The sequence below is a fragment of the Bos indicus x Bos taurus genome, chromosome 24 (assembly GCF_003369695.1).
Source record: "Bos indicus x Bos taurus breed Angus x Brahman F1 hybrid chromosome 24, Bos_hybrid_MaternalHap_v2.0, whole genome shotgun sequence".
In the NCBI taxonomy this organism is placed as follows: Eukaryota; Metazoa; Chordata; class Mammalia; order Artiodactyla; family Bovidae; genus Bos; species Bos indicus x Bos taurus.
This window is the reverse complement of record NC_040099.1, coordinates 31,815,372-31,830,468: the sequence shown is the minus strand read 5'-3', so window position 1 is coordinate 31,830,468 and position 15,097 is coordinate 31,815,372. Positions and strand designations below refer to the sequence as shown.

General features: G+C 41.4%; 1 protein-coding gene across 5 annotated transcripts in view; it reads right to left on the bottom strand.

The window, feature by feature from the left end:
- The window catches only part of ZNF521 (zinc finger protein 521), a 312,082-nt gene that overhangs the window by 31,301 nt on the left and 265,684 nt on the right, over nt 1–15,097 (bottom strand). For all 5 annotated transcript variants that reach the window (XM_027526356.1, XM_027526351.1, XM_027526355.1 and 2 more), the window contains one exon: nt 858–989. In XM_027526356.1, coding sequence (XP_027382157.1) covers nt 858–989 — 132 coding nt within the window. The remainder of the gene's footprint in view (nt 1–857; nt 990–15,097) is intronic.

Sequence of the window (15,097 nt, the reverse complement as noted above, 5' to 3'; positions counted from 1 at the left end):
GGCATATAGCCTTGAGGGGTTTGAACAATGAGTCCAAGACACAGGCAAAATAATCACAAAGGATTTTCCAAAATAACTTTGTTACTGTTATAGGAGCAGCAGAAACGTGTGTGATCATATTTCAACCCCTATGGGCTTCAAATTACAGTTTCTGATTTACTTTTTTTTTTTTTTGCTGCTGCTGCTTCTGCTGAAAACTGTAATGTTACAGCATCTCATAAAAGTTTCTTCTCAAAAGTGTAAACATAATATTGTTGTTCAGTCGCTAAGTCATGTCTGACTCTTTGCAACCTTGTGGACTGCAGCCCACCGGACTCCTCTGTCCTCCACTATCTCTCCGAGTTTGCTCAAACTGATATTCACAGGACATAAGACCTCATCTAATCTGTTTTTTTAGTTCAAAGAACTGGGGGAGGGTTCTAATAATGACTTTAAATTTCATATGGGGAAATGTTACAAAATTCTCTGTGTTTAAATAACAGACATGTGTTGACACCACGGCTGACTTTTAGTCTCACGTCTTGCTATGAAAAAGCTCCCTTTGTCTCGCTAACCTTTTAACGTCGAGGGGAGAAAAGTGAATGGAACATGGATGTCATTTTAGAAACGGAAGAGTGCAAACTTCTGAGAGAACTTAAAATGCCATTTGTTCATCCTGACAGTTAACCTTCCTGACCGTCTGAGCCTTTAAAGTAGGCAGCAATCAATAATGCTAATCAGCAGAAATCAAACATCTTCTCCCTAAATTGAACCGCAGTCAGATCTGTAAAAGGCCACAGCAGTGGGAAGTATGCCTTGATAGGAAAGACGTGATGTGGCCATGAACCTCTCCCGAGTTTTCCAGATCATCTTCCTACCTGTAAAGCAGACGGGACACTTGAAGGTACCGCCCATCCCTTCGAAGCTGTGCTCGATCAGGTGGCACTGCAGCTTGGCAGGGGAGTCAAAGGTTTGGCTGCAAAGTTTGCACTCGTGGTTCAGCCCTTCATCTGTCAAGGAAAGCATGTGAGCAGAAAAGTTGACACCCATCACATCTTTGACAGGCTAGTGAGTTACCTATAACTCTGTACATTAAACTCTTTCCACCAAAAATCAATGATTAGTAGTATATATGGGTTCTGGTTAATTTCACATTATTTATGAGTTTATATCAATTGAAAACATTTCTGGAATTTAAAATCGAATGATAGTCACAAGGCAGGTTTTATCTTACGGCGGTGTGTGTCAAGCTTTGAAAGTATAATTGCTAAGTCAGTAATGAGGCATCTCCTTTCCTCTAACTAGTAAGATTTTATGTATGTTCAGTTGCTCAGTCGTGTCTGACTCTTTGCGACCCATGGACTGTAGCCCACCGGGCTTCTCTGTCCATGGGGATTTTCCAGGCAAGAATACTATACTGGAGTGGGTTGCCATTTCCTTCTCCAATCAAGATTTTATAGGCTGTGTATTTCCAAAGTTCTAAAACAAAGGGCCCATAGAAGAATGAACTACTTCCCCAGGCTTCTCTTCTGGTTTATCAAGAAGGTTCTAGAGCTTTCTGTTACTAACCATACTTTTTTTTAGTCGTTTTCCCATTGACACAGATTTTTCTACTTCTAAGATTTTCTGGCAATTTTGAAATATTATTAATGCTCACAGTATTTTATAAGTGTTATTTTCCTGAATGGCACTCCTATCCTCCATATATTCTGAGTGTACTGTTCCCTTCATTTTGTAAGACAGTCTCAATTTTACCCCCCAGATCTAGACTTTGCCTGTACTTCTTCAAAGGCACTTTGATGAGCTCCAGGCTCACTTTTGACTAGTCCTGGAGTATTCTTTGATAGCTTAGAAACAAAATGGTAGAAAAATATTTTAATGTAATAACAATTATTATATAAAATGAAAAGTCTGTGTTGTAAATATAAAACATCATTTGTATGTTTTTTCATCAAAATGTTTATGAAATTATGCATTTAAGGATTATTCTAACTTGTTTCAATTTTCAGTTATAAGGAATGAAAACCAGTAGCATGAGAATAAACAACCCATCGCTTCAGTGCCTACTGTGTTCCAGACACTACTGTTCTAAGACTGAATTCACTGAGTTTAACAACAACTACTCTTATTCCCCTTTTAGAGATGAGAAAAATGATGCTCAGAGTTGAACTGACTTTGCTCTGAGTCATAGGACCAGTTCTTGGTGGAACCAGAACTTAAACCCAGGCAGCCTGACCTCATGGTCCATGATTTTAGCAGATATACTATGTCAGAAACCAATTACTCCCAAGACTCTCATCAAGAAAAGTAAGGGCTAAGCGGCTTCAGTTTAACCTGAAATGGTATCAAGTTATACTTTTATCTTCTCTTATTTGCAGTGATTAGAAATGCTACTAAGGAATATCTGTGTCAGACAGTCTAGGTCAAGGGAACGAAAAATACATTCCCACCGCAGGGGTAATGAGTCTACACTCCAAAGTTGCTTCCTTTGAGTCAACACAAGAGGCATGCAGAAATCCTTCACCAGTTGGTATCACTGGCAACATAAAGGCTCAATTACAAAGTGAATTATTATTAGCTAACTAGGAGTAAAATCACTCTATTTGTATTCCTAATCTTTCTTCTCACACAAGTATGAGTCTTTAGAAGCAGAGGATTGGAATTTGTAAAAAGAGAAGCAAAGCACTAATTAAGCCACCCAGTACTGTCTACATTTCACAGGAGATAAAAACCTACTCTGTATTTGGGTGGCACAGTAAATTCCTTGATTATAATTATGTAAGAAGGAGTTTAATTGTGCATACTTGACATGACAAGGGGTTATACAAAAAGCTTTAGGGATTATATAAGATCAAGGGTTTTTCATCTGTTCCCTTCTCTCTCTCTTTTTGAAAATGCTAAAGGCACCAAAATTTTTGTAAATTTTGGATATTTAGTAATATAAGAACCACTGTTTATGGTAGAGAATTGGGTCAGTAAGTTAATCGTCAGAAATGCTTGCCAAATTTAAATGTTTTCTATTTCCTCAACGCTGTATACCTTTCTTGTGATGGTAAGACAGTAACTAAGAGTTCTAATTTCATCCTTAAGTTATGTGTTTTGCACAAGGACCAAGCTGTGGTCTGTGAGTCTGAGGAGGTGTACACATTTGTTCCAGAATTCTTGAACTTGCAACATTTGTTGAGGAAAATACATAGGCCTGGGCTTCTCAGGCGGTGCAAGTGATAAAGAAACTGCCTGCCACCGCAGCAGACAGAGAAGAGGGTGCCTACCACCGCAGCAGACAGAGGAGAAGAGGGTGCCTGCCACCGCAGCAGACAGAGGAGAAGAGGGTGCCTGCCACCGCAGCAGACAGAGGAGAAGAGGGTGCCTGCCACCGCAGCAGACAGAGGAGAAGAGGGTGCCTGCCACCGCAGCAGACAGAGGAGAAGAGGGTGCCTGCCACCGCAGCAGATAGAGGAGAAGAGGGTGCCTGCCACCGCAGCAGACAGAGGAGAAGAGGGTGCCTGCCACTGCAGCAGACAGAGGAGAAGAGGGTTTGACCCCTGGGTCGGGAAGATGCCCTGGAGAAGGAAGTGGCAACCCACTCCAGTATTTTTGCCTGGAGAATCCCATGGACAGAGGAGCCTGGGGGCTACAGTCCATGGGGTTGCAAAGAGTCAGACACGACTGAAGGGACTTAGCACGCATGCACATGTATGTAGGCCTGATTAATTTTCTTGGGAATAATGACTGACTGTTGTTGCTGCTGCTGCTAAGTTGCTTCAGTCGTGTCCAACTCTGTGCGACCCCAGAGAGGGCAGCCCACCAGGCTCCCCCATCCCTGGGATTCTCCAGGCAAGAACATTGGAGTGGGTTGCCATTTCCTTCTCCAATGCATGAAAGTGAAAAGTGAAAGTGAAGTAGTTCATTCGTGTCCGACTCTTCGCGACCCCGTGGACTGCAGCCTACCAGGCTCCTCCGTCCATGGGATTTTCCAGGCAAGCGTACTGGAGTGGGGTGCTGCTGTCTTCTCTGAGCGATTGACTGTTACATGAACATAATGTCAATTATGCAAGTGAGGGTGATCTTCAATGTGATGTTATCTTTCAGGACTAGGAATATTTTGTTTAGCAAAATAATATAAGGAAAAATAAATAAGACAGTATAAGGAAAATGTCCTCATCAATTTTTATTTATTTCCCATTCTAAGAACAGAGAAGTTCAGTCACAAAATGTTAAATACTCAAAATTGAGTCCAGGGAGAATGGCATTGAAACATGTAAAATATCATGTATGAAACGAGATGCCAGTCCAGGTTCGATGCACGATACTGGATGCTCGGGGCTAGTGCACTGGGACGACCCAGAGGGAGGGTATGGGGAGGGAGGAGGGAGGAGGGTTCAGGATGGGGAACACATGTATACCTGTGGCGGATTCATTTTGATATTTGGCAAAACTAATACAATTATGTAAAGTTTAAAAATAAAATAAAAAAAAATTGAGTCCAGTGAATTCACAAAAATGTGACATGCTCATAAAGTATTCATGCATTATTAGTGTAGATTTCTTTTTCATGAATTTCATGCTTTGAGAGGGCACTTATAGCAATGATAATGACAACAGCATCCAGCATTTTCAGAACTCTTTATAGTTTAAAAGCACATTATAATATTAAAAAAATGTTGGAAGTTCTATCTGCCTTTTATTTCGAAGTTACCTAGAGGTCTTTTCCAACAAATAACTTGTCCTAGTTATTTGAGTAGGAGAGAAAATATATCTGAATGATTACACAGCAAATGACAAGCAGAAGCCAGGATGCTCCGATTTAGACATCAGACATGCCCACCCATTTATCCTGCTGTTGTTAATGTCTCTGCTCATCCCCATGTTCAGACTTACTTATCATCACAGGGTCCAACGATGATGAATGAGAGAAAGAGAGGGGAACCCAAAACATTTTCATAACTGGTTAACATAATTCATTCTGTACTTTTAAAAACTGAAGTAGGGGGAGAGAGGGTAATGGGCAACCAATTAAACTTATTTATAATAAGAATTTCAAAAGTTTATACTTAGTCTCTGTCGAACTCTGCCGTCATTCTGCATGTGCATAGTGTGGCTAAGGGCAGTTTTCAAAGAATTTCGAAAACACTCTTAGTCCTGGGGGATCAAGCTGAGCTAAGCTCTGTTTCCTTTCAAAACGGAGCTTCCCTCCTTCCTTCTTCCTGTGTGGTAGGTCCTTAAGAACGGTACCGGGTAACCATGGTTTCCCTTAAAAGTCCATGCTCATGAGGGGCCGCCATCAACACCTCCAACTTCGGGTCAATTTAAGTCTTAGACACTCACCTTGTTTCCTAAAGATGACAAAAGCTTAAAAAATTCGATTGGGGTAACCATTTCTGCTCTCGGGAAAGGTAGCAGCTGACAGTAATTGGATAATCCAGTCTGACTCATTTATTAAAAAGAGATTCTGAGTCAGCTGATTTAATAACCATTACAATATTCCATTAAGAACATAATAGGCTAGAGCAGCCCTATATTTTTATTAAGAGTGATAGGGGGCATCTATGGAAGAAATGTCAGAATTTTTCTTCCTCTTTTTTTTTTGCTTATCTATAGTCTTCAGATTTTCTATAATAAGCATAATTTACCTTTATAGGTTACTTTGAAAATTAAAGAATAAAAACACTATCTTTTCTATGCGCGTGCTATGTCGCTTCAGTGGTGTCTGATTCTTTGCTATGGACCGTAGTCTACCAAGCTCCTCTGTCCATGGGATTCTCCAGGCAAAAATACTGGAGTAGGTTGCCATGCCCTCCTCCAGGGGATCTTCCCAACTCAGGGATTGAACCCACGTCTCTTATGTCTGGTGCATTGGCAAGTTGGTTCTTTACCACTAGCACCACCTGGGAAGCCCAATCTCTTCTACACCTTACTAATAAAGATTGATTACAACTCTGAAATTTTAAATGCCAAAAAGAAAATGAGCGGTATTATGAAGTATAGAAAAAGTCCAATTCTGAACATTAGACTGAGAAGTATTCCAACCAAATATACGTGAAAGCACAAATAAGCACATGTAGAGAGAGAGAAACATCACTATGCATATTATCAACTGAATGAAAAGAATATGGAGCTTTCAATACAAACCCATACCTTTTCAGAACAAATAGAAAACGCCCCTTTCTCGTATCCCAGTGCAAGGGAGCATGCATGCCACCAGTACTGTGGATCTGATGTTAGAAAAGGCAAGCGTGAAGGTCTTACCACTGAGAACGTGTTGGCAGCCAGCAACTTCCTGTCCTGGTCAACTGCTTTAAAGCATGATCAAAGATGGTTTGGGTATAACTGAGAAATCATTTCACATGTATATAAAGTTCAGCTAAAATAATTATTTCCATTTGTTAATCTCCATTTAAATGTGAACATAAATGTAAACAGGAATCAAGTCTACATAGAAGAGACTGATGCTAATGTAAATATTTACTCCAGTATTAAATGTTGCAAAGGAAAGAATCTGAATACATAATTGCAATGCAACCTCATTGCCTTTACTAGGGAATGTGATAATCATTTACTATAATCATGTGCCCCAAGAACAAAATCTGTTCCTCTAAGGCCAGTTCAAAGGGGAATGATAATTTCTCTCTCTCCAATTTATAAAACCTGGACAAACACAACTATTAATCAGCCAGTTTTGTAACAGAAAAAAATAAGAGCTACCATTCAAGCACAACCCAGGTTATAGGCTCCAACGCGGCAATTGTTAGCGGAACACAAGACACCGACATTTCAATACAAGCTCTCAACAAGAGAAGCCCTTTAAGCAGCCTCCAGACTGTGTGTCCCATGTTTACACTCCTTTTCCTTCAATAAAAACAAAAATCTAGAGCAGCTACAAGCAAATGTTCAGTGGTTGACTTACATGCAGCTGTTATCCCAGGAATCACTGGGGGACCCCTAATATCGTCTGATCAACACTGCAGCCATTACTGAGGACCAATTTGTAACGGTTTATAAGTAGAACTCCTCCCGTTTACCCTGGAGACTGGCCAGAAGGGTCCTCCAGCCTCTTGCACCGCATAAATCTACAGGCTAAAGTCCAAAGCGAGAAACCCCTCCTGGTACCTCATCACGTGGCATGGGGCCATCCTTGAAAAGCTCTGATCTGAGTGAGAGTAAACTCTGCCCTTGGAATCCAAACAGAGGAATCAAATGCCCTGCAGTTGCAATTTTTCCAGTTCGACTGTGTATACCACCACATCCTCCTCTATATTTTTAAATCCAAGAAAACTCTGCCCTAAACCAATTCCCAACCCCCAACACTTATACTTTGGCTTCTCCTCTTGCCTGAGTTAATTTCCAAGCACACATTTATAAGCTAGGGGTCTGAGGAGTAACAAAGAAAAGCCACACATGACAAAACTCACCCCTCGGCTACGCTGGCTCACCCTAGGAACCAGGAGTAGAAAAATAGGCTGACTGTACTGTAATTTGCCATGTACACAGCCATCACATATTTCTAGGCCCACAGTGCTCAGGCCACTGTAATTTGTTGTGTTATATACAGTACATATTTCACAACAGTAACACAAACACACTGAGTGCTAATCTGGCAATGGGGAATATTACTCAGTCCTCAAAGTTGGCCAGGAGATCCGTCATCACGCCCCAAAGTAAGGCAGCATTTGAGAGTACTGAATATAATATGAACCCTTTCTTTACCCTGGGCTTCCCTGGTGGCTCAGATGATAAAGAATCTGCCTGCAATGCAGGTGACCCAGGTCCTGTCTCTGGGTTGGGAAGGTCCCCTGAAGAAGGGCATGGCAACCCACTCCAGCATTTTTGCCTGGGAAATCCCATGGACAGGAGAGCCTGGTGGGCTACAGTCCATGGAGTCGAAAGAGTTGGACACGACTGAGCAACTAACTCTTAACACTTGCCTTACCCTAGTTAAAAAGTTCTACCCTATTCTTCTGAGCAATTCGACATGAAAATGAATGTTGCCTGAAGACTGTCACTGCATTTTCTTGGATTTTTCTCAATGGTAGTATGAGAATGTCTGGCTTGTATTTCTATGCCACACAAGAGAGGAATATGCGATACAAACAAGTGACTCCCATTAAGACAGGAAGGGCACTGGGAATCCTGAGAGTAATTGAGTTATTTGAGTAATCGGGGTAATTGAGTAATCGGGTACCTCGGCTTTGACTATCCATACACAAAATACCTAACCCTTAAGTACATCAAGAAAAGCAAAATGATAAACATCCCTTGTGTCTCAGTGAGAATCATTTTTCCCAAGATCATGTGTCTTTATTTATTTTGGCTATGCTGTGCAGCATGAGGGATCTTAATTCCTCGCCCAGGGATCGAACTGGTGCTCCCTGCGTTGGGAATGTGGAGTCTTAACCACTGGACTGCTAGGGAAGTCCCTCAGCTAGAGTCTTATTTCAAGGACACCTACAAAGTGCAGGCCTGCACTGAACTCAGTTACCACCTGCTTTTGGCCAACAGTCTAAGGCTGTGATGCCTTTGGACTTTATAAGCAAAGCCACTGATACTGACACTGTTATTTCCTGTCTTGAACTTCTCATTATCAGCAGGGCTGGAGCAGGAAATGATTCAACTGGGGTCGGCTGCATTGTACCCAGCAGATTTTAAAGAGCCCAGGGGCTGCCTCGAGCCCCATAAACATCAGCAGCTTGGAAACTAGCAGGAGGTCCAGGTGGGTTGGGATGGGAGAGGTAGGCAGTGGGATTTCAGATGCTCTGAGAGGCAATATCGTCCAATTCCTTGGCTATTATTATCGGTGGTGGGTAGCAGTTATTAGAATATTCTCATGTAGGAGAAAACCCTGGAATGCTGTTCCAACAATACACAATAAAACAAACAACACACTATAAAAGGTGGCTTCCCTTCGGCTGCGGGGACTCGGCAGCAACACTGTGGCTCAAGTGTGGGATCAGGGCAAAGCACACAGACTAAACATACCTTTCCGACCCGATTTTACCTCCAGGTCTGCATCCCTTCCTTTACTTTTCTAATCTAAACGTGGGCCCCGTAGCTGAAGGCCCAGAGTGTGTGTTACACAGTGGCAGCAGGTAGCTTTAAAGGCAAAGGTTTGGGGCTGAAATGTTTTTATTAAAAAACAGAAGACAAACATCAGTTTTGGGTAAGGCACTGATAAAATCACTTTGAGCTCCTCCTCACCCTACTCCCCAAACAAAAGACACTCTTAACTAAGGAAAGAAGAAAGAGCACGTGCTTCTTAGTAACAGTACTGTTAGCTCTGAAAAAGCAAGAGTGAAGACGGGGTGGGAATGAGGATGGAGACCCACTAAATCTGTAATATAATCTCTAGTTCTGCTTAGAAACTAGGGTTGCTTTAAAAACTATTAACTTATATAAAGCTTTGACTTCACTGTATGTCGTCACGTTCCACTGAAAGGGGTCCGGTTTATTTGAACAGGCCATTTCCCCCTTATCTATGTTCACTTGAAAGTAACCCTTTCTCTTTTACAAAGTTTTCATCACCGGATCATTAGTGCTCTTCTGCTCTCTCAGTTCAGTTCAGTTCAGTGGCTCAGTCGTGTCCCTCTTTGCGACCCCATGGACTGCAGCACTCCAGGCTTCCTGGTCTCTGCCTCGACAGAAAAGTTTCTGGGCACACAGGATAGTCTAAAAACATCCACTTCTGCATCACATAATAATTAGACATGCAATGGTGACTCAATGGTAAAGAATCCGCCTGCCAGTGCAGGAGACAGGGGTTCGATCCCTGGTCCGGGAAGATTCCCTGAAGTAGGAAATGGCAACCCATTCGAGTATTCTTGGCTAGGAAATTCCATGGACAAAGGAGCCTGGGGGAGCTATTGTCCAGGGGGTTGCAAAGAGTTAGCCACTAAAACAACAACAAAATGATGGGAAATGGCGTGCTCCCAATTTCTCAATTCAGTAATACATTTCAGGTCTTGCCTCTCCTATTAAAGAGAGGTGGGTGCCAACCCCAGACATCCTAGTACCAAGACAGTGTCAAGAACTTTGGGGTTATTCATCAATTCATGCTACAAGGCAAGTTTCAGGAGGGCAAGGGCACTGCCTGTTTTGTATTAATGCTTGCCAAACACCTAGAATAGGGCATGGCTCAAAGTTGAGACTCACTGAATATTTATTGACTCTATGGCAAATATATACTTAGCTGCTCCTACATCTAATTTCACTTGAACAAAATGGAGAGACTAACAACAAAACAATGTTCATTAATCAATTGAGTTTTAAAAGTTTGCTCTTTTCCCTCATACATTAAAAGCCTTTGCAATGTGACACATTTAGGCTAGCCAAATTCACCTTATGTTGCTTGCCTTCATTATTTTTTGAAATAAGATTAAAACATTCTGGCAAATAAAGCATTAACAAAATAACTATCGTATTTGCCAACTTATGTCTGGCAGGAAACTGATGAATCAAACTTATCCCTATTTCAAGAAGGAAAATGCTATTCTGCATTCAATATTTCTGAAATACCAAAAAAGAGAACCATGTGAAAGAAGGGATAATTACCTTCTATTTGTCTCAAGTCACCAAGGAATCTCTACAGTAGACATCCATGACCCCACAGTTCATGTTTTAAGCAATTTTTATTACTAGTTATGTATTCTTATATTACAAAGCTCTATTCTTTCAACTCACTGGTTAAATCAGATATATGCATTTATTACCCTCTTTGCTTGAAATTTCTCTTGTTTGATATGAAATACCTACTGTTAATGCCCTCACATCTGGGACTCACAGAGAGAAGTACAGGTATATCTACCTTCAAGCACTGTACAAAAAAATTAAATTGTTAAAATCAAAAGAGGACAGTTCATGCAGCATGGACTAAGTGTAACTGGCTTTAAAGTTAAATCTGCTGGGAAAGCGTCTTGGAGAGGTGAGATGGTACAACTGTCGATATGAATTCCACACAGTGGAGGGCCAGCCCTGCCCCAGACACAGTCCCCATCAGGTGTGTTTCTGTGCTGAGTTGATGGCAAGGGGCTTCTTTTTTTAAAATCTTCTTCTTGGCATAAGGCCACCGGTTCTCTGAAGGAGAAAGTCTTTCCAACACTGAAAACCTGTCTTTTCTTGCTAGAAGGGGTAGGTTGCTATTGTTGATGATTTAAAAACAAAACAAACAGAAATCTCCAAATCAAATCAAAGAAAGAAGTTCACTAGCTTCAGTAAGTTTTACAGATTCCAACAAGCATGGGGGTTCTTAGTGCCAACAGGTTTAAGACAAGAAACTAGCCAGGCAACTTCCCTGGTGGTCCAGTGGTTAAGGCTCAGTGCCCCCAGTGCAGGGGACACGGGTTCAATCCCTGGTCAGGGAACTAAGCTCCCATCTGCCACATGGCATGGCCTAAAAATAAATAAATAAAAATAAAACTATAGAAATGCCATGAAAAAAGATAATAAAGACAGAAAATGCAAGTAGATACTTGAATAAACATTAAAAAAAAAAGAAAAAGAAACTAGCCAGGCAATTCCAAAGCAAATTATCTTTCCAAGAAACATACCTTTTGATGACTTATGGAAAAGATGACATCTTTATTCCTCAACCATGGTGTTTAGAAACAGGATTCAACACCAAAGCTTAAGTCAAATCTTATGGGGCATGAGGGTCTAAATGGGGCCAGAATCCCCCAGATTTCCAAAGGCATGTCCCCTGCCCCTCTGACTTTGTGGCTGTGCTAAGGAAGTCTGGAGTGGCAATGCAAAGATTGCAGTACTGCTCGTTATTTGCAAATGATTCACATTTTTATTGTTCTATTGGTGTGACCTTAGAAACTCGGCCTTGAAAAATTAAAAAAAAAAGATAATGGCGCCATAAACGCAATAAGAGTTCTAAAAACAGTTTGTTGGAAATGTGCTGTGAAACCTGAATTCTTCTAATCAGACGATGCCACCCCTTAGAGAAATTTTCCTGTGCATTATTAAAGTGATATACTGTACTACTAGTTAGAGCTCCATAACCTTTAAATTGCCCAGTTGTAATTAAGGCCACTAGTTTTATTTAGGAAGGTTCAAGGAGGCTTCATTTAAGTTGGCTTAACTAGTGTGAATTTAATGTCATGCTGCCAGAAGGCAGAGGAGCTCGCTGGCCTGGCTGTTCTGTGGCACATGTGGCTGTGGGGTCATGAATTCTAAATTAAGCCCAGATTTAAAGAACCTACAGATACCAGAAGTAGCTGGGTATGTGCAACTAAGCATGCCCACGTTTGCCTGCACGCATCATTCATTCATTCATTCATCCATTCCGTGGGCAGCTTTCTCATTTGGGAATCTAAACACATCTGATTATTTATAGTGAAGGAGAAGGGGGTTAAAGCTACTGTTAAAGGCATAGTGAACACTTTCATTGCAAGGTGAGGCCTAAGCCCATGGCCAATCTGCATTAACGATTTTAAATAAAATAGTTTATTTACTTGCAAATCTGTAGGAAATCGCAATCCATTCCAGTATTCTTGCCTGGAAAATCCCCTGGACAGAGAAGCCTGGCGGGTAACAGTCCATGGGGTCGCAAAGAATCAGACCTGACTGAGTGCACACACACTGTTATGTTATCATCTACTATGAGATGATAGCTCTTTAAAAAATGGATTTTCTTTTCAAACAGCTAAAAAAAATTATATAGTAGATCAACTATACATTAATCAACAACGATCAAGTGATAAAAAATAAAACGTGCATATAACAAAGTTGTAAAGGCAGGAATGTTATTCTCATTATAAAAGAAATTTGAAGAACGAAAACATACAGTTGGGTACATGAGGAGGAAATAAAGTGAACTATTTGGACAGGCCACTCAGTGGAGCGCTGAAAATAATATATGAACTTCACCGAAAGGGCAGCACATCCAGGACTGCAAACAAAAGATAAGAGAGAATGGAGGTCCTCAGTACAGAGACGAGGAGAACCAAAGGGTAGCAGAGAAAGAAAACACCTAAGGATTTGACCTATGTTCAAAATTCTACTGGATGTGAGCTCGAAAACATTCATCTCTGGATAGAATGCTGGCAATCTTCTGTGGCTCCAACGGCAATAATGATAAATGAATTTCTTTACAGCCAAGTGGCTCAAACAGCCAACTCCGTTACCACTATATAATTAATAACAATAAGCAATTAAAGAGAACAGCGGGCTACAACTATAAGGTGTCAAAATATATTAGCAAAGGAAAAAAAAAACTGCAACACGCTTAAAAAAAATAAATGTACAGGGTGTGAATCTATGTACAGTTTCTTCTTCGATGCTCTGTTTTAGATAAAGCTTTTCATGCTTGAAGAAAAATAGTGGATGGCATAAAACTACTGTAAGGTGATTAAGATCCCTCCAAAAGCAAATAATACTCCCCATGCTCACAGAAATCAGAAAAGTGATATGGAAACATGATTGTGAAGGCACGGGAGAGCTGGCTGACCCCAGTTTGGCGTTCTGCTTTTCCTAAGAAATATTCTAATAAATACCTCCCCAAACTGTATTTGTTGACTCATGGGTTTTCAGAGATCCCAGAACATTACTTTTTTTTTTTTTTTTTTCATGTAAAATCAAGAAGTAATAGACTAGGGATGTGTAGGCAGAAGGACCGAGTGAATGTATGTGTGTACGCTAAGCTGCTTCACTTATGTCTGAGTCTTTGCGACCCCATGGACTGTAGCCCACCAGGCTCCTCTGTCCAAGGGATTCTCCAGGCAAGAATACTGGAGTGGGTTGCCATTCCCTTCTCCAGGGGATCTTCCCGACCCAGGGATCAAACCCACATCTCTTACGACTTCTGCACTGGCAGGCGGGTTCTTTACCACTAGCACTAACTGGGAAGCCCTGGGCGAATGTATTTATTTGGCTAAATGTGGACTGTTTGCTAGAGGTTAGAAGGGGCTTTGGAGACAACGGGCTTGTTGAAAAGATGAGAAAGTTGAGACTAGAGATATTAATTAACATGTTCACCCAGGCAAAGCATTTTGGTCATGGCCAACCAGAATCCAGAGTTCCTGATTCCAATATTATGTTCTTTGGGTTCTTTAAGCTCAGATTTAAAAGTCGCTGGGTGTGCACTGGTACACATCCCCAAGTTTGCCTATGTATATCATTCATTCACTCATTATACTGGCAGCTTCCTCATTCGGGAATATAAATATTTCGATTATTTATAGTGTGAGGAGAAGGGGGTTAAAGTTACTCTTAAAGGCATAGTGATCACTTTCATTGAAAGGTGGGGCGTAAGGCCATGTCCATAAAACTACACTGGCCTGTCAAACCCTCATTTAAGTTTCTTCCCTCTTAAGTACAACAATTTCAGTATCAATTATGCAAAGCAAAAGTTATTGTCTCTCTAGGTCTCTTACTTATGTGCAAAGAATTATTTATACTTCCAGGCCACCTGGTCCTCCTTTGCTCCCTGATAAGAAAAAGCCTGAATTTATTCCAGTCCACATCATCCCTGATTTCCTAATCAAACTACCTACCTATGATTAAGGGTCTGCTGCATTGGAGTAGGAAATGGCAACCCACTCCGGTGTTCTTGCCTGGAGAATGCCAGGGACAGGGGAGCCTGGTGGGCTGCCGTCTATGGGGTTGCACAGAGTTGGACACGACTGAAGCGACTTAGCAGCAGCAGCCCTTGTGACCGCACCCCTCTTCCCTCTGGAAAGCAGAGCCTTAGCTGGCTTGCAGTGCCTGTTGGTAGAGGAAAATTAAATTTCCCATATCTCACAATTCTGCAGAAGTGCTAGGAACAGCATCCTTGGTAAAGCACGTTGGGCTGAGCTGTCAATCTGGAAGGAACATCCATGATTACACAACTTACAGCGCTGAAGGCATCCATGGCCAAATGCAGATGCTTCCTCCCAATGGCCATCGCCCATTGATTTGCTTAAACTGTCTCCTGAAACCCTTGGAGCCTGGGCTTGAGACTTTACAGAATTATCATTATTCAGAAACAAAGACTGACTCCTTAGTTCCATCCTGCCTGTAGCTAATTATACTTCTTCAAGTGCCTGAGTCGTTCCCTGATACAGTACTAAATGGAAAATCTGGGAAGAAAATGGGACTCCATGCATATCTTAAGTGCGTGGCTTACTATTAATAAAAAAGG